Below are 27290 nucleotides of genomic sequence, written 5' to 3'. Positions count from 1 at the left end.
TACATTTGTATATCACCATTCTGCCTTGTGAGTGATAACCCTTACATTTGTATATCACCATTCTGCCTTGTCAGTGATAACCCTTACATTTGTATATCACCCCCTGCCTTGTCAGTGACAACCTTTACATTTGTATATCACCCCCTGCCTTATCAGTGATAACCCTTACATTTGTATATCACCCCATGACTTGTCAGTGACAACCCTTACATTTGTATATCACCATTCTGCCTTGTCAGTGACAACCTTTACATTTGTATATCAACATTCTGCCTTGTCAGTGACAACCCTTACATTTGTATATCACCCCTTGCCTTGTCAGTGACAACCCTTACATTTGTATATCATCCCTGCCTTGTCAGTGACAACCCTTACATTTGTATATCACCCCCTGCCTTGTCAGTGACAACCCTTACATTTGTATATCACCATTCTGCCTTGTCAGTGACAACCCTTACATTTGTATATCACCCCCTGCCTTGTCAGTGATAACCCTTACATTTGTATATCACCCCCTGCCTTGTCAGTGACAACCTTTACATTGGTATATCACCACTCTGCCTTGTCAGTGATAACCCTTACATTTGTATATCACCCCCTACCTTGTCAGTGGCAACCCTTACATTTGTATATCACCATTCTGCCTTATCAGTGACAACCCTTACATTTGTATATCACCCCCTCCCTTGTCAGTAATAACCCTTACATTTGTATATCAACAGTCTACCTTGTCAGTGACAACCCTTAAATTGTATATCACCCCATGCCTTGTCAGTGATAACCCTTACATTTGTATATCACCCCCTGCCTTATCAGTGACAACCTTTACATTTGTATATCACCATTCTGCCTTGTCAGTGACAACCCTTACATTTGTATATCACCCCTGCCTTGTCAGTGACAACCCTTACATTTGTATATCACCAACTGCCTTGTCAGTGACAACCCTTACATTTGTATATCACCCCCTACCTTGTCAATGATAACCCTTACATTTGTATATCACCCCCTGCCTTGTCAATGATAACCCTTACATTTGTATATCACCCCCTCTCTTGTCAGTGATAACCGATACATTTGTATATCACCCCATGACTTGTCAGTGGTAACCCTTACATTTGTATATCACCGCATGTCTTGTCAGTGATAACCCTTACATTTGTATATCACCCCTTAACTTGTCAATGATTACCCTTATATTTGTATATCACCATTCTGCCTTGTCAGTGACAACCCTTACATTTGTATATCACCATTCTGCCTTGTCAGTGATAACCCTTACATTTGTATATCACCCCCTGCCTTGTCAGTGACAACCCTTACATTTGTATATCTCCATTCTGCCTTGTCAGTAATAACCTTTACATTTGTATATCATCATTCTGCCTTGTCAATGATAACCCTTACATTTGTATATCTCCATTCTGCCTTGTCATTGATGACGTCACAATAGTGTATCGCCCTTCTGCCTTGTCAATGATAACCCTTACATGTGTATATCATCATTCTGCCTTGTCAATGATAACCCTTACATTTGTATATTTCCATTCTGCCTTGTCAATGATGACGTCACAATAGTGTATCGCCCTTCTGCCTTGTCAATGATAACACTTACATTTGTATATCAACATTCTGCCTTGTCAATGATAACCCTTACATTTGTATTCACCATTCTGCCCTGTCAATGATAACGCCACAGTAGCCTTTCGCCCTTCTGCCTTGTCAATGTTTGAATTTCTAGGTTTGTCAGAACTGTACCCATTCTTGTGTTAAAGGACCACGACATACATCTCTGAGGCGTTTCTCTCACGTCCAGCTGACACCCAGTGATATACTAGGAAGTGAACCGCTGTTCAGAGAGGCGTAATACCAGACTTACTCATGCAGTTCTCACCTGGAAAGTTGCGTATACAGCAGAGGATTTCCTTCACCTGGATGTTGAAGTCACGTGTCCCTTGCTGCAGTGCTTCGCCGACCGTCGTCACGACGTCGCGCGGGGAAAAGTTGCCGGGCTCCGGGGCGTACACTGGCTTCTCAAATGTGTTAGCAAGCAGGTGTGGCGAGTACCTGGCTTCCACATACTTGATGCCTTGCAGGGAGCAGTCCTCACAGAACTCATAGGCCAGTCGATACACGGCATCCCGACTACCACTACAACATCAATAAAGAGACTGTTCAGTCGGTCCACTGCATCTCGACTACCACTACAACACAAATAAAGAGACTGTCAAGTCGGTCCACTGCATCTCAATTACCACTGCAACACAAATAAAGAGACCGTCCAGTCGGTCCACTGCATCTCAATTACCACTGCAACACAAATAAAGAGACCGTCCAGTCGGTCCACTGCATCTCAATTACCACTGCAACACAAATAAAGAGACCGTCCAGTCGGTCCACTGCATCTCGACTACCACTACAACACAAATAAAGAGACCGTCAAGTCGGTCCACTGCATCTCGACTACCACTGCAACATAGATAAAGAGACTGTCAAGTCGGTCCACTGCATCTCGACTACCACTGCAACATAGATAAAGAGACTGTCAAGTCGGTCCACTGCATCTCGACTACCACTACAACACAAATAAAGAGACCGTCAAGTCGGTCCACTGCATCTCGACTACCACTGCAACATAGATAAAGAGACTGTCAAGTCGGTCCACTGCATATCGATTACCACTACAACACAAATAAAGAGACTGTCAAGTCGGTCCACTGCATCTCGATTACCACTACAACACAAATAAAGAGACCGTCAAGTCGGTCCACTGCATCTCGATTACCACTACAACACAAATAAAGAGACCGTCAAGTCGGTCCACTGCATCTCGATTACCACTGCAACATCAATAAAGAGACTGTCAAGTCGGTCCACTGCATCTCGACTACCACTGCAACACAAATAAAGAGACTGTCAAGTCGGTCCATTGCATCTCAATTACCACTGCAACACAAATAAAGAGACTGTCAAGTCGGTCCACTGCATCTCGATTACCACTACAACACAAATAAAGAGACCGTCCAGTCGGTCCACTGCATCTCGACTACCACTGCAACATAGATAAAGAGACTGTCAAGTCGGTCCACTGCATATCGATTACCACTACAACACAAATAAAGAGACTGTCAAGTCGGTCCACTGCATCTCGATTACCACTACAACACAAATAAAGAGACCGTCAAGTCGGTCCACTGCATCTCGATTACCACTGCAACATCAATAAAGAGACTGTCAAGTCGGTCCACTGCATCTCGACTACCACTGCAACACAAATAAAGAGACTGTCAAGTCGGTCCATTGCATCTCAATTACCACTGCAACACAAATAAAGAGACTGTCAAGTCGGTCCACTGCATCTCGATTACCACTACAACACAAATAAAGAGACCGTCCAGTCGGTCCACTGCATCTCGACTACCACTGCAACACAAATAAAGAGACTGTCCAGTCGGTCCACTGCATCTCGATTACCACTACAACACAAATAAAGAGACCGTCCAGTCCGTCCACTGCATCTCGACTACCACTGCAACACAAATAAAGAGACTGTCAAGTCGGTCCACTGCATCTCGACTACCACTGCAACACAAATAAAGAGACTGTCAAGTCGGTCCACTGCATCTCGACTACCACTACAACACAAATAAAGAGACCGTCCAGTCGGTCCACTGCATCCCGACTACCACTGCAACATCAATAAAGAGACTGTCAAGTCGGTCCACTGCATATCGATTACCACTACAACACAAATAAAGAGACCGTCCAGTCGGTCCACTGCATCTCGACTACCACTGCAACACAAATAAAGAGACTGTCAAGTCGGTCCACTGCATATCGATTACCACTACAACACAAATAAAGAGACTGTCAAGTCGGTCCACTGCATCTCGATTACCACTACAACACAAATAAAGAGACCGTCCAGTCGGTCCACTGCATCTCGACTACCACTGCAACACAAATAAAGAGACTGTCAAGTCGGTCCACTGCATATCGATTACCACTGCAACACAATAAAGAGACTGTCAAGTCTGTCCACTGCATCTCGACTACCACTACAACATAGATAAAGAGACTGTCAAGTCGGTCCACTGCATATCGATTACCACTACAACATAGATAAAGGGACTGTCAAGTCGGTCCACTGCATCTCGACTACCACTACAACATAAATATCTGGATATATGTCACAGTGTATGTGGGTATTTGTCTCCATGTATCTGGGTATTTGTCTCCATGTATCTGGGTATATGTCTCAGTGTATGTGGGTATATGTCTCAGTGTATGTGGGTATTTGTCTCCATGTATCTGGGTATTTGTCTCCATGTATCTGGGTATATGTCTCAGTGTATCAGGGTATTTGTCCAAGTGTATGTGGGTAATTATCTCCATGTATGTGGGTATATGTCTCAGTGTATGTGGGTATTTGTCTCCATGTATGTGGGTATTTGTCTCAATGTATCTGGGTATATGTCTCAGTGTATCAGGGTATTTGTCCAAGTGTATGTGGGTATTTATCTCCATGTATGTGGGTATTTGTCGGAAAGTATCTGGGTATTGTCTCAGTGTAACACAAGTGAAAACCAGCAAGTTCAACATAAACAGGACTACGGCACAACAAAAGTAAGTTCAATCTTAGGGGTGTTCGTCCTGTACTTCGCAACGAGGGTCAATGGTCAAGCTGACCTTAGCCTTGGTATTGAGGTTATCTTACGCAAACACTGGCGAGAAGGTAGCAAAGCTTTGCAGGAGGCGGTCGAGAGTTGAGGGTTTTGAAAAAACGATCTGCTGTTTTAGGGTCTGGACGGTGTCGCAGTGGGGGATCAGTCCCCGGGACGCCGCAACGTCCACGATTGTCTGGTGTCTGGCAGCACCGTCCATGTGCACGTGCAGCTCCACCTGAAACAGCAGAAATAGAACCGTAGCTCGTCTGACATCGCAGAAGTAGTTCATTGCACACAAAGAAAATTCAAAGCCCTTTTCAATTGCCGCCTTCACATTGGGTATGTTCTACCTAAACGCATTTAGGTCCAAATGTCAGCACCGTCCTTTCTTCTGGTGTAATTATAAGTTGTTAATCCAGGAGAATAACAAGTCTAGGTTATGCGCCGAAATAGATTCCTTCTGCGTTGATGAGTATTCCCTTCCCAGTAGGATATTTAAAAAAGCCTCTATTAGCTGTAGATTACACATTTTACATGACCTAATGTTTTTTGATTTTGGAATATCTTCCTGTTTCAATATTTAATTCATGTGATGAGCACCTGAATCTAGAAAATGCAATTCTATATTTGTACAAGAGTGGTTTCGAAATATATTCTGCAGTTATAAAATGTGTTTTAAACAAAGTAAAGTATTGACATTTCGACGATAAAGCTAACAAACAACCGCTTTGTATCTTTAGAACAATCTACATTTTGACTTTGCCAAGCATAGACTAAGCCTAAATCATTGATGAGCTTTTTAACTGACGAAACCCAGTTTTGCTTTCAATTTTTGTCATACAATACCGTCATTTCATAACTCTTCATTGGGTATCTATCATTTGGCATCCTAAATAGCCTCAACCAATACTTTATGACTTTAATTTGAGCAATTATATATAGTGGAAACCTTCCACATTACCATATTGGGGGTGTTTATCTTTACTACTAGATATCTTTTTCATGTATATACATGCACCCTTTCAATCAAAGCTAACTGATGAACACTCCAAACCTCACCGGTACCCCCATATAGTAGATTTGGCTTTTATTTTGGCATCAAAAATTTAAAAAAGAATGATTAATATTTACACTGTCAATAGATCTGAGACGTTTTAGTATCACATTGAGAATTTTCTTTCTTGTGTTGAAGCCTGTATTGAATGAAGATACTAACATAATTTTAATGAAAAATGTACTCCCAAATACTTATAGCTTGTAACTACGTCTTTGTAAAACCGTTTCTCCCTTTTTGATAACATACCGCCGTTTCTAAATACAATAACTTTGGTCTTTCTTGTGTTAACGCTTAAATCAAATTGTTCACAAAATTGCTCCAGGACATTTATCTGACTTTGAAGTCCGGGTACAGTACTCGAAATCATCGGCAACGGCAAACAGAAGCAAAAATATTTTTACAATATCTAGGTGTAGCTGTATACCACCTTTGCAATTATTTTGTATTTCTTCTACCAGATCGTTAATAAAGAAAACCTAACCTAGGAAAATCTAATACATCAGCTACTAAACTAGCCTCCTCTAAGTCTTTAAAATGTATATACCAGGTATCTATGTTTATATCATTATTATTAACCTGTCTTTTTGCCATCCAAGTTTTAGAGTAGACCAGAACTGTTTTGGATAATTAATGCTGCTTTCTAGTCTTTCTCGCTGAATCGCCTTGCATTCCCTTTTTTAACTCCTGCACGTACTATTATACTTATTTCTATCCTGGTTGTAAATTGATAAGGATGCTGCAACTTTACTTTTTTCTGAATCTATTTAAGCACCTACATCTTCCCTTTTTGAGGAATTCACACTCAATATCAAACAATTTCTTATCTGTCATACTTCGACCAACTTTCCTTATCATACACATACCAGCGTTACACAATGCTTCAAGCAAACATTGCACACTCTCACTGATATCAATTGATGCCACTTCCATTGATCTGTGAAGTAATTCCTGTACACTCTCGTAGCAAAAGCATCTTGCAATCGATCGTTCTGATCATAATTCCTCATAAAACCTGAAACAATCACCTATATTACTAGGTGTGTTCAAGTATTTATAAACGTTTGACATTTTGTTTAGAATATTTTGAGACAGTTGTCGAAAAGCAAATTGGATTTAGAAATGGTAAGTATTGATACTATGTTTACACTACAGACTAATACAGACCAATACGTTCAAACAAAAGAAGGCAGGTAAGGACTATTTATAGATTTTTCAAATGCGCTCGAATCTATGTGTAAAAAACAAAATCTGGTCACTATATTGTCATCATAATTTAAGTAATTAATTGAGAAAACTGTTGTTTAATATTCATAAAGATGTAAAATCATTGGTTAAAAATAACTGTGTTTACCCTGAGGCTTGTACTTGAAATGCTTGTGAAAAGGTATAAAAATAGCCACAGGGGAAATAGAGATTATAGAAGTTATAAATAGAACACAGTTGCAGTGAAGAAAGAACATATATATTGTTACGCGGTTCCAGAGGTCAACGCTGACCATGGTTCTCGCTGGCCCTGCAAGATAACGGCCTTTGAACCTCATGACCTCTCACTATATATTGAAACACACTAAACGTGGTTCTCGCTGGCCCTGCAAGACAACGGCCTTTGAAGCTCATGACCTCTCACTATACATTGAAACACACTAAACGTGGTTCTCGCTGGCCCTGCTAGACAACGGCCTTTGAAGCTCATGACCTCTCTCATTGAAACACACTAAACGTGGACACGCATAAAACATGAAACTAAATATATATAGGTGATTGTATGTCTTCAAAATAACATAACAGACAAATAATACATCTGTACTCAAATTAGTTCTCGATACATTCATCTAGCATGTTGTAAAGTCTAACGTGAAATATGAGACAAATGGCGCATGGTGATGTATTATTGACTTCGTGGACCTTGACAAGATTTCTTCATTTAGCTTGCATTGGTCAGCTCCTTGTTGTAATGTACATGCTACATGGCCTGCTGCAACAGCCAGTGAGAACAGACAAGGTTGTAATGTACATGCTACATGGCCTGCTACAACAGCCAGTGAGAACAGACAAGGTTGTAATGTACATGCTACATGGTCTGCTACAACAGCCAGTGAGAACAGACAAGGTTGTAATGTACATGCTACATGGCCTGCTACAACAGCCAGTGAGAACAGACAAGGTTGTAATGTACATGCTACATGGCCTGCTACAACAGCCAGTGAGAACAGACAAGGTTGTAATGTACATGCTACATGGCCTGCTACAACAGCCAGTGAGAACAGACAAGGTTGTAATGTACATGCTACATGGCCTGTTACAACAGCCAGTGAGAACAGACAAGGTTGTAATGTACATGCTACATGGTCTGCTACAACAGCCAGTGAGAACAGACAAGGATGTAATGTACATGCTACATGGCCTGCTACAACAGCCAGTGAGAACAGACAAGGTTGTAATGTACTTGCTACATGGCCTGCTGCAACAGCCAGTGAGAACAGACAAGGTTGTAATGTACATGCTACATGGTCTGCTACAACAGCCAGTGAGAACAGACAAGGTTGTAATGTACATGCTACATGGTCTGCTACAACAGCCAGTGAGAACAGACAAGGTTGTAATGTACATGCTACATGGTCTGCTAAAACAGCCAGTGAGAACAGACAAGGTTGTAATGTACATGCTACATGGTCTGTTACAACAGCCAGTGAGAACACACAAGGTTGTAATGTACATGCTACATGGCCTGCTACAACAGCCAGTGAGAACAGACAAGGTTGTAATGTACATGCTACATGGTCTGCTAAAACAGCCAGTGAGAACAGACAAGGTTGTAATGTACTTGCTACATGGCCTGCTACAACAGCCAGTGAGAACACACAAGGTTGTAATGTACATGCTACATGGTCTGCTACAACAGCCAGTGAGAACAGACAAGGTTGTAATGTACATGCTACATGGCCTGCTACAACAGCCAGTGAGAACAGACAAGGTTGTAATGTACATGCTGCATGGCCTGCTACAACAGCCAGTAAGAACAGACAAGGTTGTAATGTACATGCTACATGGCCTGCCACAACAGCCAGTGAGAACAGACAAGGATGTAATGTATATGCTACATGGCCTGCTACAACAGCCAGTGAGAACAGACAAGGATGTAATGTACATGCTACATGGCCTGCCACAACAGCCAGTGAGAACAGACAAGGATGTAATGTACATGCTACATGGCCTGCTACAACAGCCAGTGAGAACAGACAAGGTTGTAATGTACATGCATGACATCAGAGTACGAGCCCATGTCCCAGTTCTTCTCTAATTGTCCTAGGCAGCCTCTGTGACCTCACTCGCGGAAATTTACCGGCTTATGAATGAATAGGCTTTGTAAATCGCTTCGCATTTTGAGAGGCCTAAAGTGACTTCACTGTAGATTACATGAACACGACAGTAAATGACATACATGGTGTGAGACGAATACTTCATGGATAGCTTGATTACCTTGACTGGGAACTTAGACGCTATATGTTGCCGCTCCATGTTAGCTAGAGTTGCACCCCTTGTCAGGACAACGCCACCGCTGAGTCGTGAATCAGGGCGACACTTCAGAGGAATGTTGGGCGATACTGTCACGTGTTTTTATACGCAGAAACCCGCGTGTCAATGTGCTGATAGCCCCGTTCTTCATATTTCTGCAATAATCGGTGCTTTCTGTCACCTCACTCTTGAAAAGTGAGTGATTTGTTTTTGTAACAGTGTCCAACTTCACCATACCAGCTCTCTCCACTTACTCTGCACTCTGCACTTACTCTCCACCCTGCACTTACACTCCACTCACTCTTCACTTACTATGCACTCTGCACTTACTCTGCACTCACTCTTCACTTACTCTGCACTTACTCTGCACTCTCTACTCACTCTGCACTTACTCTGCACGTACTCTGCAGTCTTCACTTACTCTGCACTTACTCTGCACTCACTTTGCACTCACTCTCCACTTACTCTGCACTCTGCACTCTGCACTTACTCTGCACGTACTCTGCAGTCTCCACTTACTATGCACTCACTTTGCACTCACTCAGCACTCACTCTCCACTTACTCTGCACTTACTCTGTACTCTCCTCTCTCCACTTACTATGCACTTACTCTGCACTCACTCAGCACTCACTCTCAACTTACTATGCACTCTGCACTTACTCTGCACTCTGCACTTACTCTGCACGTACTCTGCAGTCTCCACTTACTATGCACTCACTCTGCACTCACTCAGCACTCACTCTCCACTTACTCTGCACTTACTCTGTACTCTCCTCTCTCCACTTACTATGCACTCACTCTCCACTTACTATGCACTTTGCACTTATTCTACAGTCTCCACTTACCATACACTTACTCTGCACTCACTCTCCACTTACTATGCACTCTGCACTTACTGCACTCTGCACGTACTCTGCACTCACTCTCCACTTACTATCCACTTACTCTGCACTCTGCACTTACTCTGCACGTACTCTGCACGTACTCTTGAGTCTCCACTTACTCTGCTCTTACTCTGCACTTACTACGCACTCTCCACTTACTCTGCACTCTTCACTTACTCTGTACGTACTCTGCAGTCTCCACTTACTATGCACTTAATCTGCACTCACTCTCCACTTACTATGCACTTACTCTCCACTTACTCAGCACTCACTCTCCACTTACTATGCACTCTGCACTTACTCTGCACTCTCCACTTACTATGCACTTACTCTCCACTTACTATGCACTCACTCTCCACTTACTATGCACTCTGCACTTACTCTGCACCCTGCGCTTACTCTCCACTCTGCACTTACACTCCACATACTCTCCACTTACTATGCACTCTGTACTTACTCTGCACTCTCCACTTACTATGCACTCTGTACTTACTCTGCACTCTCCACTTACTATGCACTTACTCTCCACTTACTCAGCACTCTGCACTTACTATGCACTTACTCTCCACTTACTATGCACTCACTCTCCACTTACTATGCACTCTGCACTTACTCTGCACCCTGCGCTTACTCTCCACTCTGCACTTACACTCCACATACTCTCCACTTACTATGCACTCTGTACTTACTCTGCACTCTCCACTTACTATGCACTTACTCTCCACTTACTCAGCACTCACTCTCCACTTACTATGCACTCTGTACTTACACTCCACATACTCTCCACTTACTATGCACTCTGCACTTACTCTGCTCTCTCCACTTACTCTGAACCTACTCTGCAGTCTCCACTTACTATTCACTTACTCTCCACTTACTATGCACTCACTCTCCACTTACTATGCACTCTGCATTTACTCTGCACTCTGCGCTTACTCTCCTCTCTGCACTTACACTCCACATACTCTGGACTTACTCTGCACTCTGTACTTACTCTCCACATACTCTCCACTTACTCTGCACTCTGCGCTTACTCTGCACATGCGGAGTAACACAAATAGTAGAACACGACACTTTGGCGGAGACCACGCACGTATTGAGCTGACAGATCATGCCTACATCCACTATACCCCGGTGAATCAACCCACTGAACCACTCTAGCATTTGTCCTCACGTGGAACGGATCTTTAGTAACTGCTGTGTACTTCTCGAGGACATATAAACCGTGTACATCTAAAAGCAGTATCCACTGTGTATTCTTCGAGGTGATATCTACACTCCTATAAACGCAAAGCAGATTATTGATGGACGTAAGACACAATAGCTGGACATCTGAAACTACATGAGTGATGACGCATTCCAAGCACGGCAACAGTGGACACATGTCCAGTCTCAGGGCGCGAGTTCCAGTATGGCTTCAAACATTCGAGGTCACAAAGTGCATCTGATGCTAATGGCACTGCAGTCAAGGATGGTGAAAACAGAATTTCAAGCCCGAAATTTGCCAGTACACACTGCCGCAACTCGAACTGTGGGAAATGCTTCACGGACATTATGATCATCTTATTGTTTCACGGACAATATGTTCGTATTATCAAATGCCAGTGCGATGTTGTGTATCTCAAAGATAACGCGCGGACTTAAATTCTGTGTTTAATGTTAATTAAAGATCACGCACATGAACGCGAAACTTCAAGTGAATTTGGAGTCCGGCGCTAGCGATCATTACCGGCGACCTCCCCAGTACGGCAGTATCAACATCACTACCGGCGACCTCCCCAGTACGGCAGTATCAACATCATTTACGACGACCTCCCCAGTACGACAGTATCAACATCATTACCGGCGACCTCCCCAGTACGGCAGTATCAACATCATTACCGGCGACCTCCCCAGTACGGCAGTATCAACATCATTACCGGCGACCTCCCCAGTACGGCAGTATCAACGTCATTACCGGCGACCTCCCCAGTACGGCAGTATCAACATCATTACCGGCGACCTCCCCAGTACGGCAGTATCAACATCATAACCGGCGACCTCCCCAGTACGGCAGTATCAACATCATAACCGGCGACCTCCCCAGTACGGCAGTATCAACATCATTACCGTACCTCCCCAGTACGGCACTATCAAGAGAGGTAGTGTTGCCCTTCGGTGCACTTCAGAACATTTTAGGGAATAGTTTGCTTTCTAACTTTGCAGTTTTGTGACTGGTAACTTGCATTTTGTCAATTCGAACGGAAGTAGTCCTAGTGCTCAGCCTCGTCCCACAGTGGTCTGGTCAGCTGAACTGCCACACGGTCTGTCAGCGACATTGACAACCAACTGACATCATATCTAAATAATATATTGTTCTTGTCCTCAAATACAACACTCCGATCTTTGCGGCCTATGGTAAGCTGTTCGGGCCACACCCTTCACAGAACGCCTTGCTTTCAGACGGGTTCATGGAGCCAGTTTTTAACGGCTGATGTTGAAATTCGTCTTTATGTTATTAGACGGAATGTTTGATAACAGGATCAGATTTGAATCTATTGCGTGGTGTAATGAATATAAAGAGACGATGTTGTCCAGATGTCGTTTTTAGGCCTGCAACGCCCAGATCTCATTGCAGCCCCACCTGTTTAAGGGTACTTGTCTCACATTTGAGAAATTACACTTTTTGAGTGAGTGAGTGAGTTGTGTTTAACGCCGCTTTTAACATTATTCCAGTAATATCACGGACGCAGCTTAATGTGTCACAGAGACACTCCGTTTCCAGCAACATCAAAAGTCCCCGTCTTTGTTGTGGGTAGTGTATACTTCAGCATTGGTAACAGAAGTACAAATTACAATTACAATAGCGACTCCCGTAGAGACCAGGGTTCACAATCAGCAATGTCTAGAATAACTGAAAAGTGACAAGTGCACACTGCAAAAATATCAGAAATATGTGCACCGATATGTTTTGCCTCTGATATAATAAAACACGTTGTGATATGCTGTTAGTGACGCTGTCTAACGTGGTGATCCTACCCGCCCAAAATGTGATGCATGGATTCCAGCTGGCAACATTGAGAACCATGGAAGGACCTGTACACTGTGGTTCAGAATGCTGCTGTTGCAGGTGCTGTGTGCGGTCCTGTTGAAAGATGAGGTCATCATGGTTCCCTTCTATGCGCAACACGTGGGTGTTGGATATCGTCACACTAACGTGGGGCCTTTCACTTGCACGTTTGTTTTACCAGTGGGACACTCCGGCACACATCATAACGCATCCACATCAGTGGGAGACTACGGCACACATCATTACGCGTTCAAATCAGTGGGAGACTACGGCACACATCATTACGCGTTCACATCAGTGGGAGGCTACCGCACACATCATTACGCGTTCACATCAGTGAAAGACCGCGGCACACATCATTACGCGTTCACATCAGTGGGAGACTACGGCACACATCATTACGCGTTCACATCAGTGGGAGACTACGGCACACATCATTACGCGTTCACATCAGTGGAAGACCGCGGCACACATCATTACGCGTTCACATCAGTGGGAGACTACGGCACACATCATTACGCGTTCACATCAGTGGGAGACTACGGCACACATCATTACGCGTTCACATCAGTGGAAGACCGCGGCACACATCATTACGCGTTCACATCAGTGGGAGACTACGGCACACATCATTACGCGTTCACATCAGTGGAAGACTACGGCACACATCATTACGCGTTCACATCAGTGGGAGACTACGGCACACATCATTACGCGTTCACATCAGTGGAAGACCGCGGCACACATCATTACGCGTCCACATCAGTGGGAGACTACGGCACCCATCATTACGCGTTCACATCAGTGGAAGACCGCGGCACACATCATTACGCGTTCACATCAGTGGGAGACTACGGCACACATCATTACGCGTTCACATCAGTGGGAGACTACGGCACACATCATTACGCGTTCACATCAGTGGAAGACCGCGGCACACATCATTACGCGTTCACATCAGTGGGAGACTACGGCACACATCATTACGCGTTCACATCAGTGGGAGACCGCGGCACACATCATTACGCGTTCACATCAGTGGGAGACTACGGCACACATCATTACGCGTTCACATCAGTGGGAGACTACGGCACACATCATTACGCGTTCACATCAGTGGAAGACCGCGGCACACATCATTACGCGTTCACATCAGTGGGAGACTACGGCACACATCATTACGCGTTCACATCAGTGGAAGACCGCGGCACACATCATTACGCGTTCACATCAGTGGGAGACTACGGCACACATCATTACGCGTTCACATCAGTGGAAGACTACGGCACACATCATTACGCGTTCAAATCAGTGGGAGACTACGGCACACATCATTACGCGTTCACATCAGTGGAAGACCGCGGCACACATCATTACGCGTTCACATCAGTGGGAGACTACGGCACACATCATTACGCGTTCACATCAGTGGGAGACTACGGCACACATCATTACGCGTTCACATCAGTGGAAGACCGCGGCACACATCATTACGCGTTCACATCAGTGGGAGACTACGGCACACATCATTACGCGTTCACATCAGTGGGAGACGGCGGCACACATCATTACGCGTTCACATCAGTGGGAGACTACGGCACACATCATTACGCGTTCACATCAGTGGAAGACTACGGCACACATCATTACGCGTTCACATCAGTGGAAGACTACGGCACCCATCATTACGCGTTCACATCAGTGGAAGACCGCGGCACCCATCATTACGCGTTCACATCAGTGGGAGACTACGGCACACATCATTACGCGTTCACATCAGTGGGAGACTACGGCACACATCATTACGCGTTCACATCAGTGGAAGACTACGGCACCCATCATTACGCGTTCACATCAGTGGAAGACCGCGGCACACATCATTACGCGTTCACATCAGTGGAAGACCGCGGCACACATCATTACGCGTTTACATCAGTGGGAGACTACGGCACACATCATTACGCGTTCACATCAGTGGGAGACTACGGCACACATCATTACGCGTTCACATCAGTGGAAGACCGCGGCACACATCATTACGCGTTCACATCAGTGGGAGACTACGGCACACATCATTACGCGTTCACATCAGTGGAAGACTGCGGCACACATCATTACGCGTTCACATCAGTGGGAGACTACGGCACACATCATTACGCGTTCACATCAGTGGAAGACTACGGCACACATCATTACGCGTTCACATCAGTGGGAGACTACGGCACACATCATTACGCGTTCACATCAGTGGGAGACTACGGCACACATCATTACGCGTTCACATCAGTGGAAGACCGCGGCACACATCATTACGCGTTCACATCAGTGGGAGACTACGGCACACATCATTACGCGTTCACATCAGTGGGAGACTACGGCACACATCATTACGCGTTCACATCAGTGGAAGACCGCGGCACACATCATTACGCGTTCACATCAGTGGGAGACTACGGCACACATCATTACGCGTTCACATCAGTGGGAGACCGCGGCACACATCATTACGCGTTCACATCAGTGGGAGACTACGGCACACATCATTACGCGTTCACATCAGTGGAAGACTACGGCACCCATCATTACGCGTTCACATCAGTGGAAGACCGCGGCACCCATCATTACGCGTTCACATCAGTGGGAGACTACGGCACACATCATTACGCGTTCACATCAGTGGGAGACTACGGCACACATCATTACGCGTTCACATCAGTGGAAGACTACGGCACCCATCATTACGCGTTCACATCAGTGGAAGACCGCGGCACACATCATTACGCGTTCACATCAGTGGAAGACTACGGCACCCATCATTACGCGTTCACATCAGTGGAAGACAGCGGCACCCATCATTACGCGTTCACATCAGTGGGAGACTACGGCACACATCATTACGCGTTCACATCAGTGGGAGACTACGGCACACATCATTACGCGTTCACATCAGTGGAAGACTACGGCACCCATCATTACGCGTTCACATCAGTGGAAGACCGCGGCACACATCATTACGCGTTCACATCAGTGGGAGACTACGGCACACATCATTACGCGTTCACATCAGTGGAAGACCGCGGCACACATCATTACGCGTTCACATCAGTGGGAGACTACGGCACACATCATTACGCGTTCACATCAGTGAAAGACTACGGCACACATCATTACGCGTTCACATCAGTGGGAGACTACGGCACACATCATTACGCGTTCACATCAGTGGAAGACTACGGCACCCATCATTACGCGTTTACATCAGTGGAAGACCGCGGCACACATCATTACGCGTCCATATCTTTTGGGGCCGTCGGGTAGTCTAGTGGTCAAAGCGTTCGCTCGTCACGCTGAAGATGCGGGTTCGATTTCCAATATGGATACCATGTATGAAGCTCATTTCTGGTGTCCCCCGCCGTGTTCCTGGCAGCAAACCCGGGTACTCTCCCAATGTCAGTCAACAGATTGGGAGGTTCCAAACCTAAGGCACCGAGAACAATGGGGAGTCGGACAATTTGGTACTTGGGATGCAGGCGTGACATTTCGAAAGCGAGGTCCCATATTTGCCATTTTTTCCCTCAATCTTGTCAATCACATTAGTAACAAAGGGGACAGAGCCCCATCATGAAGAGCCCCAACGTTAACCAAACCACGTCCTCCCACAATAATTGGTAAATAAAAGCGATTGAGGGAAGAGCGAGGATGGTGGGATCTATTGTCTGACATGATTCTTCGTGTGAGGGTGTCAATACTCTGAATCTCTTGTTTCGTGCAATCAACACCACCAAAAGAATATAAAAGGACGGGCACAGCATAAGTATTTGTGGCTCTTATTTTATTGCGAGCGTTCAGCTCTGAAATCTAAATTTTCTTAAGTCCACTTTTGTACTCTGCCTGAAGAGTTTGCTTGATATGGGCATTCTGGAGTTTGTCCCTAATCTGCATCCCTAAGTACGTATAGACCTGACCTTCCATGATATGGTCAATAACTCCTGCTCCAAGTAAACTGACTTATCCTCCCTCTTCTACCTTGCCACGTTTCAGATGAAGAATGTTGCATTTGTCGAGTCCAAAGGACATGCCGATATCATTTGAAAAAGGACTCGACAAGGATAATCTGTTTTTTGAGTGTGGATCCTCTATTGGCAATAAGTTCAAGGTCATCCATGTATAGGAGGTGAGTAAGGGGTACACATCCATTACGATAATGTCACCCGTCAATCAGTCCCTCAAACAAACCCCTGACGACTATCTCACCCGTCAATCAGTCCCTTAAACACACCCAAGACGACTATTTCACCCGTCGATCAATCCCTCAAACAAACCCATGACGATAATCTCACCCGTCGATCAGTCCCTCAAACAAACCCCTGACGACTATCTCACCCGTCAATCAGTCCCTTAAACACACCCAAGACGACTATTTCACCCGTCGATCAATCCCTCAAACAAACCCATGACGATAATCTCACCCGTCGATCAGTCCCTCAAACAAACCCATGACGATAATCTCACCCGTCGATCAATCCCTCAAACACACCCATGACGATAATCTCACCCGTCGATCAGACCCTCAAACAAACCCAAGACGACTATCTCACCCGATGATCAGTCCCTCAAACAAACCCATGAGGACTATTTCACCCGTCAATTTCATGTCGAGTGTGTCAAGAGTGGGACTGACACATTGCATCCATGTGGGTGCTCGAATACGCCACCACACTGCAACACAGAGTGAGTGAGTGACGTAGGTGCGGGGCATGTTAATGAGATCCGCGTCACGCTGTGTACCGCTATCTCGTGTGTTGGTTTGACTGCACTCGGCTGACTGAGGTGACGGAAGTGACCGATACAGCCGTATCGTGACGGTATGTGAGTAAGAGGGGATCTCGGACAATAACAACCCCAGTCCACATACCATCCGCATTGTGCGTGCAGACACGTGATGGCCTACAATGCTACAAGTTTAAGAGGGCGTTATGTATTTAACACCTTATTCTGTATAAACGCCTTTCGTAATACGATCAAGATAATCAGGTAGTATTTTTAAAACATAAACAATGGATGTCCTTAATTCTTTTATGAATATGCTATTTCCTGAGCACACACACACACACACACACACACACACACACACACCCCTGGTGTTCAGGGTGTTGGCTTTATGGGTGTTGGTGTTATGGGAGTAAGTGTGAAAGATGTTGGTGTTAAGCGTGGTGGTGCTATGGATGTTGGTGCTGCGGGTGTTGGTGTTAAGGATGTTGGTGTTAAGGGTATTGGCGTTATGGGTGTTTCTGAAACTTCCATTGCGGGTTTACGTTCACCACCATCATGTCTGAAGAAAGGACTGTCGGGAATTGAACGATTTAAACCGATCTGATTTATTCGTTATTATCAATATTTATGAACATTTTTATTTACACATGTTATTAACATTTTACATATTTTGTGATAAATGCTCTTCTGAAACAGCTTACTGCAGCATGAAGTAATATTCACTCACTCACAATATTCCTTTTTCCAAACGTGAGTACCTCACGTGCCAAACATTCGTCTGTCCATCAGCAGATTACAAATACAATACACACATCAGCTGACTGCATGCTTCCTTACACTGCATGGAGCTTGCGCACCTGGACAGAACGCATGTTACCTTTCCCTAAACCCGACATTGTACTGAGCTCGAGCCCCAGGAATGAACGCATGTTACCTTTCCCTAAACCCGACATTGTACTGAGCTCGAGCCCCAGGAATGAACGCATGTTACCTTTCCCTAAACCCGACATTGTACTGAGCTCGAGCCCTTAGGAATGAACGCATGTTACCTTTCCCTAAACCCGACATTGTACTGAGCTCGAGCCCTTAGGAATGAACGCATGTTACCTTTCCCTAAACCCGACATTGTACTGAGCTCGAACCCTTAGGAATGAACGCATGTTACCTTTCCCTAAACCCGACATTGTACTGAGCTCGAACCCTTAGGAATGAACGCATGTTTCCGTTCCCTAAAAGTAACACAGTACAGAGCTCGCTCACTTGGCCTGAGTGCACGTTCCCTCACCTTGACACTGTGCGTTGGTCATTTATCTGGACTGAATGCACTCTCTGTTTTTCCTAACATCGACACTGCAAAGAGCTGTATCCGACTCAAGGAGGAAAAACTGCTTTCCACTTATTTGTCCGTTTAACGGAAAGCTGAACCTGATCTGTTTACAGTGAGCTCGCACTAAAATTAACATTAAACAATGCATCCTATCTCCATTCTGTTATGATAAATAGGCTAGATCCATTTGCTACGATAGTTGCTTTCTGATAACTTTTAATCTAGGCCCAGTGAACGCATTCCCCCACATTAACCGTGAAGATCCGGGGTAGACAAGGTCTTCAGCAACCCATGCTTGCCCTAAAAGGTGGCAAAGCTTGTCGTAAGATGCGACGATCGGGTGGTCAGGCTCGATGACTTGGTTAAAGTATGTCATTGAATCCCACTTGCGTGGATCGATGCTCATGATGCAATCACTTGATTGTCTGGTCCAGACTCCCTTATTTACAGACCGCCGTCATACAGCTGGAGTATTGCTGAGTGCGGCGTTGACAACACACAAACAGACCATACTCTCCTACATAACAACACGTTTGTGTTTAGTCACTTGATCCTGTGTTAACTTGCACCTTGTGGTTCCTGATGTGAAACAAACCCACAAGCAGCCTCTTGCACTCCCTCCTGAATCTGGTGTTGTAGAAGCCGTAAATGATGGGGTTGATGGCACTGTTAAGGAAGAAGGACCGGAGGAAGAGTTTATAAGCGGCTGACGCTGACTTGTTACAGTGGACCCTGGCCTCAAATCCCCCGTCAAGTCTGCGCGTCATCTGCAGCACAACGTGGGGGATGTAGGACACGATGAAGGCTAAGGTCACCAGCAACATCATGATGGTTGTCTGCGACCTCTTCACGTGCTTCGCCTGCTTCCGCTCCAACGTCGTGAACGTCACCTCTCCGCCCAGACTGAGCGTGCTCGCGCTGATTGCCGTGGAACCTTTTTTCAAACCGGTGGCTGGTTTGTGCTTATTGTCTTCTGTGAGGTCGAGACGAGAACCGAGGGTGCCGGAGTGAGATCCAAGCGCCCGTCCTCGACGTTTTTGTCTGATGATCTGGATAACGATGAGGGTGTAGAGGACGACGAGGATGCCGATCATGATGAAACACAAGACCCCCAGAAACACCTGGTACAACTGAGGATAGAACGTCCCCATGAACACATTGTCAAATGAGCAATCTGTCGTCTCGTAACCTCCAATTACTTTTGTTTGGTTGCCGTAGAAAACCAAAGCTGGCCAGGAAATGAATAATGCAGATATTCCTACTCCAGCGAAAGCATGTCGAACTTCTTTCATAGTTATTTGCTTCTTGAAAGGAAGGCATATTTTCTTAAAGCGATAGACGGCGATCACCAGCAGTGTCAACACCGACCCCGCGGAGGCCAGGGTATTACTGAATCTCACTACTTTACATAACCAAGGGATATTGAGAAAATAGTCTGTTTTGAGATCAACAATTTCAAAGGGCACACCGATGAAACACACCTGCAGGTCAAACAACGCAAGTCCCAGAATAAAACTCTTGGATGGTCCGGACGGGAAGTTGAAGTTGTAGACAAAGCAGACGACGATGTTACCGGGGATGCCGCAGATGAGAAGAGACGCCAGGAAGATGAAGGTGGGGACCTTGTAGGGTAGCTCGGCGTTCTCTATTTCCTCTAGCCTCGTTTTCACCAGATCGAGGGACATGTTTTTCATGCTGAGCAGAACTTCCTGTGTACATGATTCCATCCTGTGAAGCAAAAGCGGAGTTGTCTTTGAAATGTAACCAAACAGTGACACTACGTTAATGACCCCACAATGACCTCATAATGACCCACGTAAAATTGGATACTGCACAACCCGTACCAACTTCAGCCTAGCGCCACAAATCTACAAGAAATATGCTCTGTCATCCTTGTGATTGACATGCTCACTACTGATTGGTACCAATGATTGACATGATCATCAGTGACTGGTCGCTATGATTGATATGATCACCGCTAACTGGTCTCTATGATTGACGTGATCATCACTGACTGGCCCTTATGATTGACGTTATCACCATTGACTGGCCCTATGATTGACGTGGTCATCGCTGACTGGTCCCTATGATTGATATAATCACCAGTGACTGGTCGCTATGATTGATATGTCACCGCTAACTGGTCTCTATGATTGACGTGATCAACACTGACTGGTCCCTATGATTGACATGACCATAACTGACTGGACCCTATGATTGACATGGTCAACACTGACTGGTCCTTATAATTGACGTTATCACCACTGGCTGCCCGTATGATTGACATCGTCATCACTGACTGGTCCTTATGATTGACGTGGTCACCACTGACTGGTCCCTATGATTGACATGATCACCACTGACTGGTCGCTATGATTGACGTGATCAGAACTTACTGGTCCCTATGATTGAGGTGATTGACGTCCTGAAGTTGTTGAAAGCAGCGTTACTCCAACCTAAGTAAAAGGAATGCGTTCCTTTAACGGTGTAGTTTCGTGCTATATAGGAATTTTAAGACTTAATAAAAATAATATCTCTGTTATAACTAGGAAGACATTACGTTAAAAAACAAAGTCGTGTCTTTAAGTTATAGGTCATTCTGTCGCATACAAACAGAAGGTCATATATTTAAGTTATAGGTCATTCTGTCGCATACAAACAGATAGTCATATATTTAAGTTATAGGTCATTCTGTCGCATACAAACAGATAGTCATATATTTAAGTTATAGGTCATTCTGTCGCATACAAACAGATAGTCATATATTTAAGTTATAGGTCATTCTGTCGCATACAAACAGAAGGTCATATATTTAAGTTATAGGTCATTCTGTCGCATACAAACAGAAGGTCATATATTTAAGTTATAGGTCATTCTGTCGCATACAAACAGAAGGTCATATATTTAAGTTATAGGTCATTCTGTCGCATACAAACAGAAGGTCATGTATCTAAGGTATAGTCGTACTTTCACGTTCAAACACAAGGTCGTGTCTTTGAGTTATAGGTCATACTGTCGCATACAAACGCAAGATCGTCTAAAAAGTCACTTCGCAAAACATGATCGTATGTTTAACATTGACAATAGCTAAACAACAAATAGCTTAAAATGTAAATAGTCAACGCTTGTTGCATCGCGAATCATCAATAACCTCTGAGCTGTTGAAGACTTATAAGTAGATACATCTTACCCATTAGCAGTGGCGTGATACTTGTGTACTCAACCCAACTCGTTGAAGGAAGTGGCCCCGAGGATATTACAATATATAGTATTATAGAAAATATGCAGCGAAACAGAGCCAGTACTTCACAGCTTACCTTCAGTGATAGATATTCCGAGGTCGAGTCAGCAGAATCCAAGGTAGGAATTCGGTTCTACACTTATTAACTTTTACAATATTTGAAATTTACTCTGCCCCATTTGTTGCTGTCGTCAGCCAGTGTAGTTCAATAGTGTAGCCCTCAACCAAGCCAGCACGGCCAGGCTATTGCATCACGGCCAGTCAGTGTTTGGCCATCATACGGGGTCGGGCTGTGAGGAAGCGAAGCAGGAAGCTGGGAGGTGAGATGTGTCAACCGCGGTTTGTTATAATCCATTGAAGGAATTTATACAGTGAGAGGTCATCTAAATCACGTTTAGAACTTAGTCTCTTCAAATAAACGCGGACAAGCCCTTTATTGGGCACTAGCGTTGATAAGCCCTTTTCCGATTGTAGACGATTATAGCTCCGATGGTTTCCCATGACGCTGGTGTGACGCTGGTGTGTGTACGTTTCGGTAACGATGTCAGGATGAAACAGCATTTACATGACATGATACTTAGAGCTTTTATTTGCATCTCTTTGTTGTCCGCTTCTTTTGACCCAAAATGCAATGAAGATGTACAGGTAGTCGGAGCCTCAGGGTGCCAGTTTGTTTCTATAACGCACGCACGCACACACACACGCACGCACGCACGCACGCACGCACGCACGCACGCGCACACACACACACACACACACACACATTCAGTACTGTAGGCCACAGGCCCAGGATGCAATGGTAATACAGGTAGTTGGAGCCTCAGAGTGCCAGCTTGTTTCTAAAACAAATTACTTTTACGTAATACTATGTACACCGATAGGTGTTTGATGGTGTATTCGTTGGTGGACGACATTTATACATTAAACTTGTGTCACATAATTCAGGAACTACACCCCATATTTCTGCCCCATAAAGTAAAAATATATGAAATGGTAACAGTTTAAGCATTGACAAACATTTAAAAACACCATATATAATCTTCTTTGCTTGTAAGGAGACATCGTTTACATGTTTGGACCATGATAGAGATTTCGTTAATCCTCAGTATTTATATGAAGGTACACACTCAATCAGCTGTCCAGCATACTTCCATTTCTCATGCTTCGATAAAATTCATCCATTCTTAAAATCACTGACCTTGGTCTTGTCCAAATTAACACAAAAATGGTAATTATCACATATTTTAAAGCATCGATGCGTCTTTGTGGCCCATACACGACGTTTGCAACATACACACGCCTACGCTAACGCAGGCGCACACACACGTCCACGTCCAATCAAATCCACACACATACATAAATACGCACACACATACACACATGCATACTTAAGCACACACATATAAACACCCCCCGGCTCACACACATACACACATAAACACACATACATACACACGCGCACACATACACACACGCCCAGACTCACACACATACACACATAAACACACACACTTACACACGCGCACACATACACACGCGCACGCGCGCACACACACACCTAAACACATAAACACACATACACACACATACACATACACACGCGCACACATACACACGGGCACGCGCGCAAACACACACACACACACACACACACACACACACACACACACACACACACACACACACACACACACACACACACACACACACACACAAACACACAGACACACACATACACATACACACACGCGCACATACACACACGCCCAGGCTCACACACACATAAACACACAACCACTTACATACACACACATACACACACACATGCATACATACGCACACACATATACACACGCCCAGGCTCACACACATAAACACACACACTTACACACGCGCACACACACACGCGCACGCGCGCGCGCGCACACACACACATGCACACACATGCACACGGCCAAGCAAAAACACAAGCACACGCATGAGCGTTAATGAACATTAAACAAGAAAACACACACCAAGCATCTCAACAGACCAGTTGAATATGTGTTGGCGTGAATGTGTGTAGGCATGTATTTGGCCCGCAATCATCCCCAACACATCCCCCTGGATCCGTCGCATGGGAGCAGTCGACGAACAGTAGCCACCATTGACGTCCACACGGGGACGGATGACCATGACGCCGGCTGTCTGGATATAGACACGTTGGAGAATGACCCGACTGTGTTGGAGATAGCGGAAATATACACTTCTTCGTCAACAAGTCACCGTCAGAATGCGTGAGAACAGATAACATAGACTCATGTAATGCACACATCCAGATGACCCACGCAAACACACGACTCAAAAACACTAATACCACATACACACACATGACCCAGACGCACACATGACCCCCCCCGCCGCCACACCCCCCCCCCCCCCCCCCCCCCCACACACACACACACACACGCACACACATCCCATGACCAGACACACACATGAACAAGACACACACAGGTGATAAAACCTGATCAGAATGATTTGCCCTTTGAAGCCGACACTCGGGTTGGTTGTGTTATTTGTTGGCATGTGGGCGGCAACCAGACTCCCAGGCAAACTACTGAGGCCGTCTACTGAGGCAGTCTACTGAGGGAAACTGCTGAGGCAAACTACTGAGTCAAACTACTGAGGCAGTCTACTGACGCAAACTACCGAGACAGTCTCCTGAGGCAAACTGCTGAAGGAAACTACTGAGGCAAACTACTGAGGCAAACTACTGAAGCAGTCGATTTAGGCAGTCTACAGAGGTAAACTAGTAAGGCAAACTACTGAGGCAGTTTAGTGAGGCAGTCGACTGAAGCAAACTACTGAGGCCGTCTACTGAGACAAACTACTGAGGCAAACTACTGAAGCAGTCGACTTAGGCAGTCTACAGAGGTAAACTAGTAAGGCAAACTACTGAGGCAGTTTAGTGAGGCAGTCGACTGAAGCAAACTACTGAGGCCGTCTACTGAGACAAACTACTGAAGCAGTCGACTTAGGCAGTCTACAGAGGTAAACTAGTAAGGCAAACTACTGAGGCAGTTTAGTGAGGCAGTCGACTGAAGCAAACTACTGAGGCCGTCTACTGAGACAAACTACTGAGGCGAACTACTGAAGCAGTCGACTTAGGCAGTCTACAGAGGTAAACTAGTAAGGCAAACTACTGAGGCAGTTTAGTGAGGCAGTCGACTGAAGCAAACTACTGAGGCCGTCTACTGAGACAAACTACTGAGGCAAACTACTGAAGCAGTCGACTTAGGCAGTCTACAGAGGTAAACTAGTAAGGCAAACTACTGAGGCAGTTTAGTGAGGCAGTCGACTGAAGCAAACTACTGAGGCCGTCTACTGAGACAAACTACAGAGGCAAACTACCGAGGCCGTCTACTGAGGCAGTCTACTGAGGCAAACTGCTGAGGCAGACAACTGAGGCACACTACTGAGGAAAACTACCGAGGTAGTATACTGAGGTAGTCTACTGAAGCAGTCTACTGGGGCAGTCTACTGGGACATTCTTCTGAGGGAAACTACTGAGGTAGTCTACTGAGGCAGTCTACCGAGGTAAACTGCTGAGGCAGACAACTGAGGCAAACTGCTGAGGCAGACAACTGAGGCAAACTACTGAGGGAGTCTACTGAGAGAGTCTACTGAGGCAGACGACTGAGGTAAAACAACTGGGGCCGTCAACTGAGACAGTCTACTGATGCCAACTACTGAGCCAGTCTACTGAGGCAAACTACTGAGGCAGTCGACTGAGGCAAACCACCGAGGCAGTCTACTGAGGCAAACTAGTGAGGCAAACTACTGAGGCCGGCTGCTGAGGCTGTCTACTGAGGCAAATTACTGAGGAAGTCTACTGGGGCAGTCTAGTGAGACATTCTACTGAGGGAAACTACTGAAGTAGTCTACTGAGGCAAACTGCTGAGGCAAACAACTGAGGCAAACTGCTGAGGCAGTTGACTGAGGCACACTACTGAGGCAAACTACTGAGGCAAACTACTGAGGCCGGCTGGTAAGGCCGTCTACAGAGGCAAACTACTGAGGCAGTCTATTGAGGCAAACTACTGAGGCAGTCTATTGAGGCAAACTATTGAGGCAAACTGCTGAGGCAGTATACCAAGGCAGTCTACTGAGGCAAACTACTGAGGCAGTCTATTGAGGCAAACTACTGAGGGAGTCTATTGAGGCAAACTATTGAGGCAAACTGCTGAGGCAGTATACCAAGGCAGTCTACTGAGGCAAACTACTGAGTCAGTCTATTGTGGCAAACTGCTGAGGCAGTCTACTGAGGTAAACTACTGAGGCAGTCTATTGAGGCAAACTACTGAGGCAGTCTACTGAGGCTAACTACTATGGCATTCTACTGAGGGAATCTACTGCGGCAGTCTACTGAGGAACTTTTCTGACTTAAACTACTGAGGTAGTCTACTGAGGGAAACTACTAAGGCCTTCTGCTGAGGCAGTCTACTGAGGCAAACTACCGAGGCAAAATACCGACGCAGTCTTCTGAGGCAGTCTTCTGAGGCAGTCTACTGATTCAGTTATTTTAAGACTTTGGTTAAGCTTTCATTATGGTGGATTGACCCAGGGTAGTTCAATCTTGCCAAAGGTCGATATCATGTGACGGTTGTTTCAAGGTCATGTCGAAATGGGAACGAGACAGGTCATATATCGGGTGCTTATCACCCAGAGTCAAGTGAATTGCAGAGATTGTTATGAGACTCTTGGAGTATCATCAGAATTTACTGCATGGAAAC

General features: G+C 45.2%; 1 protein-coding gene across 2 annotated transcripts in view; it reads right to left on the bottom strand.

The window, feature by feature from the left end:
- LOC139471013 (adenosine deaminase-like) overlaps positions 1 to 22710 on the bottom strand; it is a 33308-nt gene extending 10598 nt beyond the window's left edge. The window contains exons 1-3 of one of the 2 annotated variants that reach the window (XM_071253325.1): positions 9205 to 9251; positions 4718 to 4902; positions 1895 to 2151 (exon numbers count right to left, since the gene is read on the bottom strand). In XM_071253325.1, coding sequence (XP_071109426.1) covers positions 1895 to 2151; positions 4718 to 4902; positions 9205 to 9243 — 481 coding nt within the window. In that variant the 5' untranslated portion in view covers positions 9244 to 9251. Of the gene's footprint in view, positions 1 to 1894; positions 2152 to 4717; positions 4903 to 9204; positions 21003 to 22591 lie in introns of those variants that run through there. The other variant, XM_071253319.1, reaches the window with a different exon arrangement.
- Positions 22711 to 27290: the final 4580 nt, after the last annotated feature.

This window comes from Haliotis cracherodii, unplaced genomic scaffold (assembly GCF_022045235.1).
Source record: "Haliotis cracherodii isolate W230 unplaced genomic scaffold, xgHalCrac1.p SCAF_1, whole genome shotgun sequence".
NCBI classification, from domain to species: Eukaryota; Metazoa; Mollusca; class Gastropoda; order Lepetellida; family Haliotidae; genus Haliotis; species Haliotis cracherodii.
The sequence above is the reverse complement of the archived record's forward strand: the minus strand, read 5'-3'. Positions and strand labels throughout refer to the sequence as shown.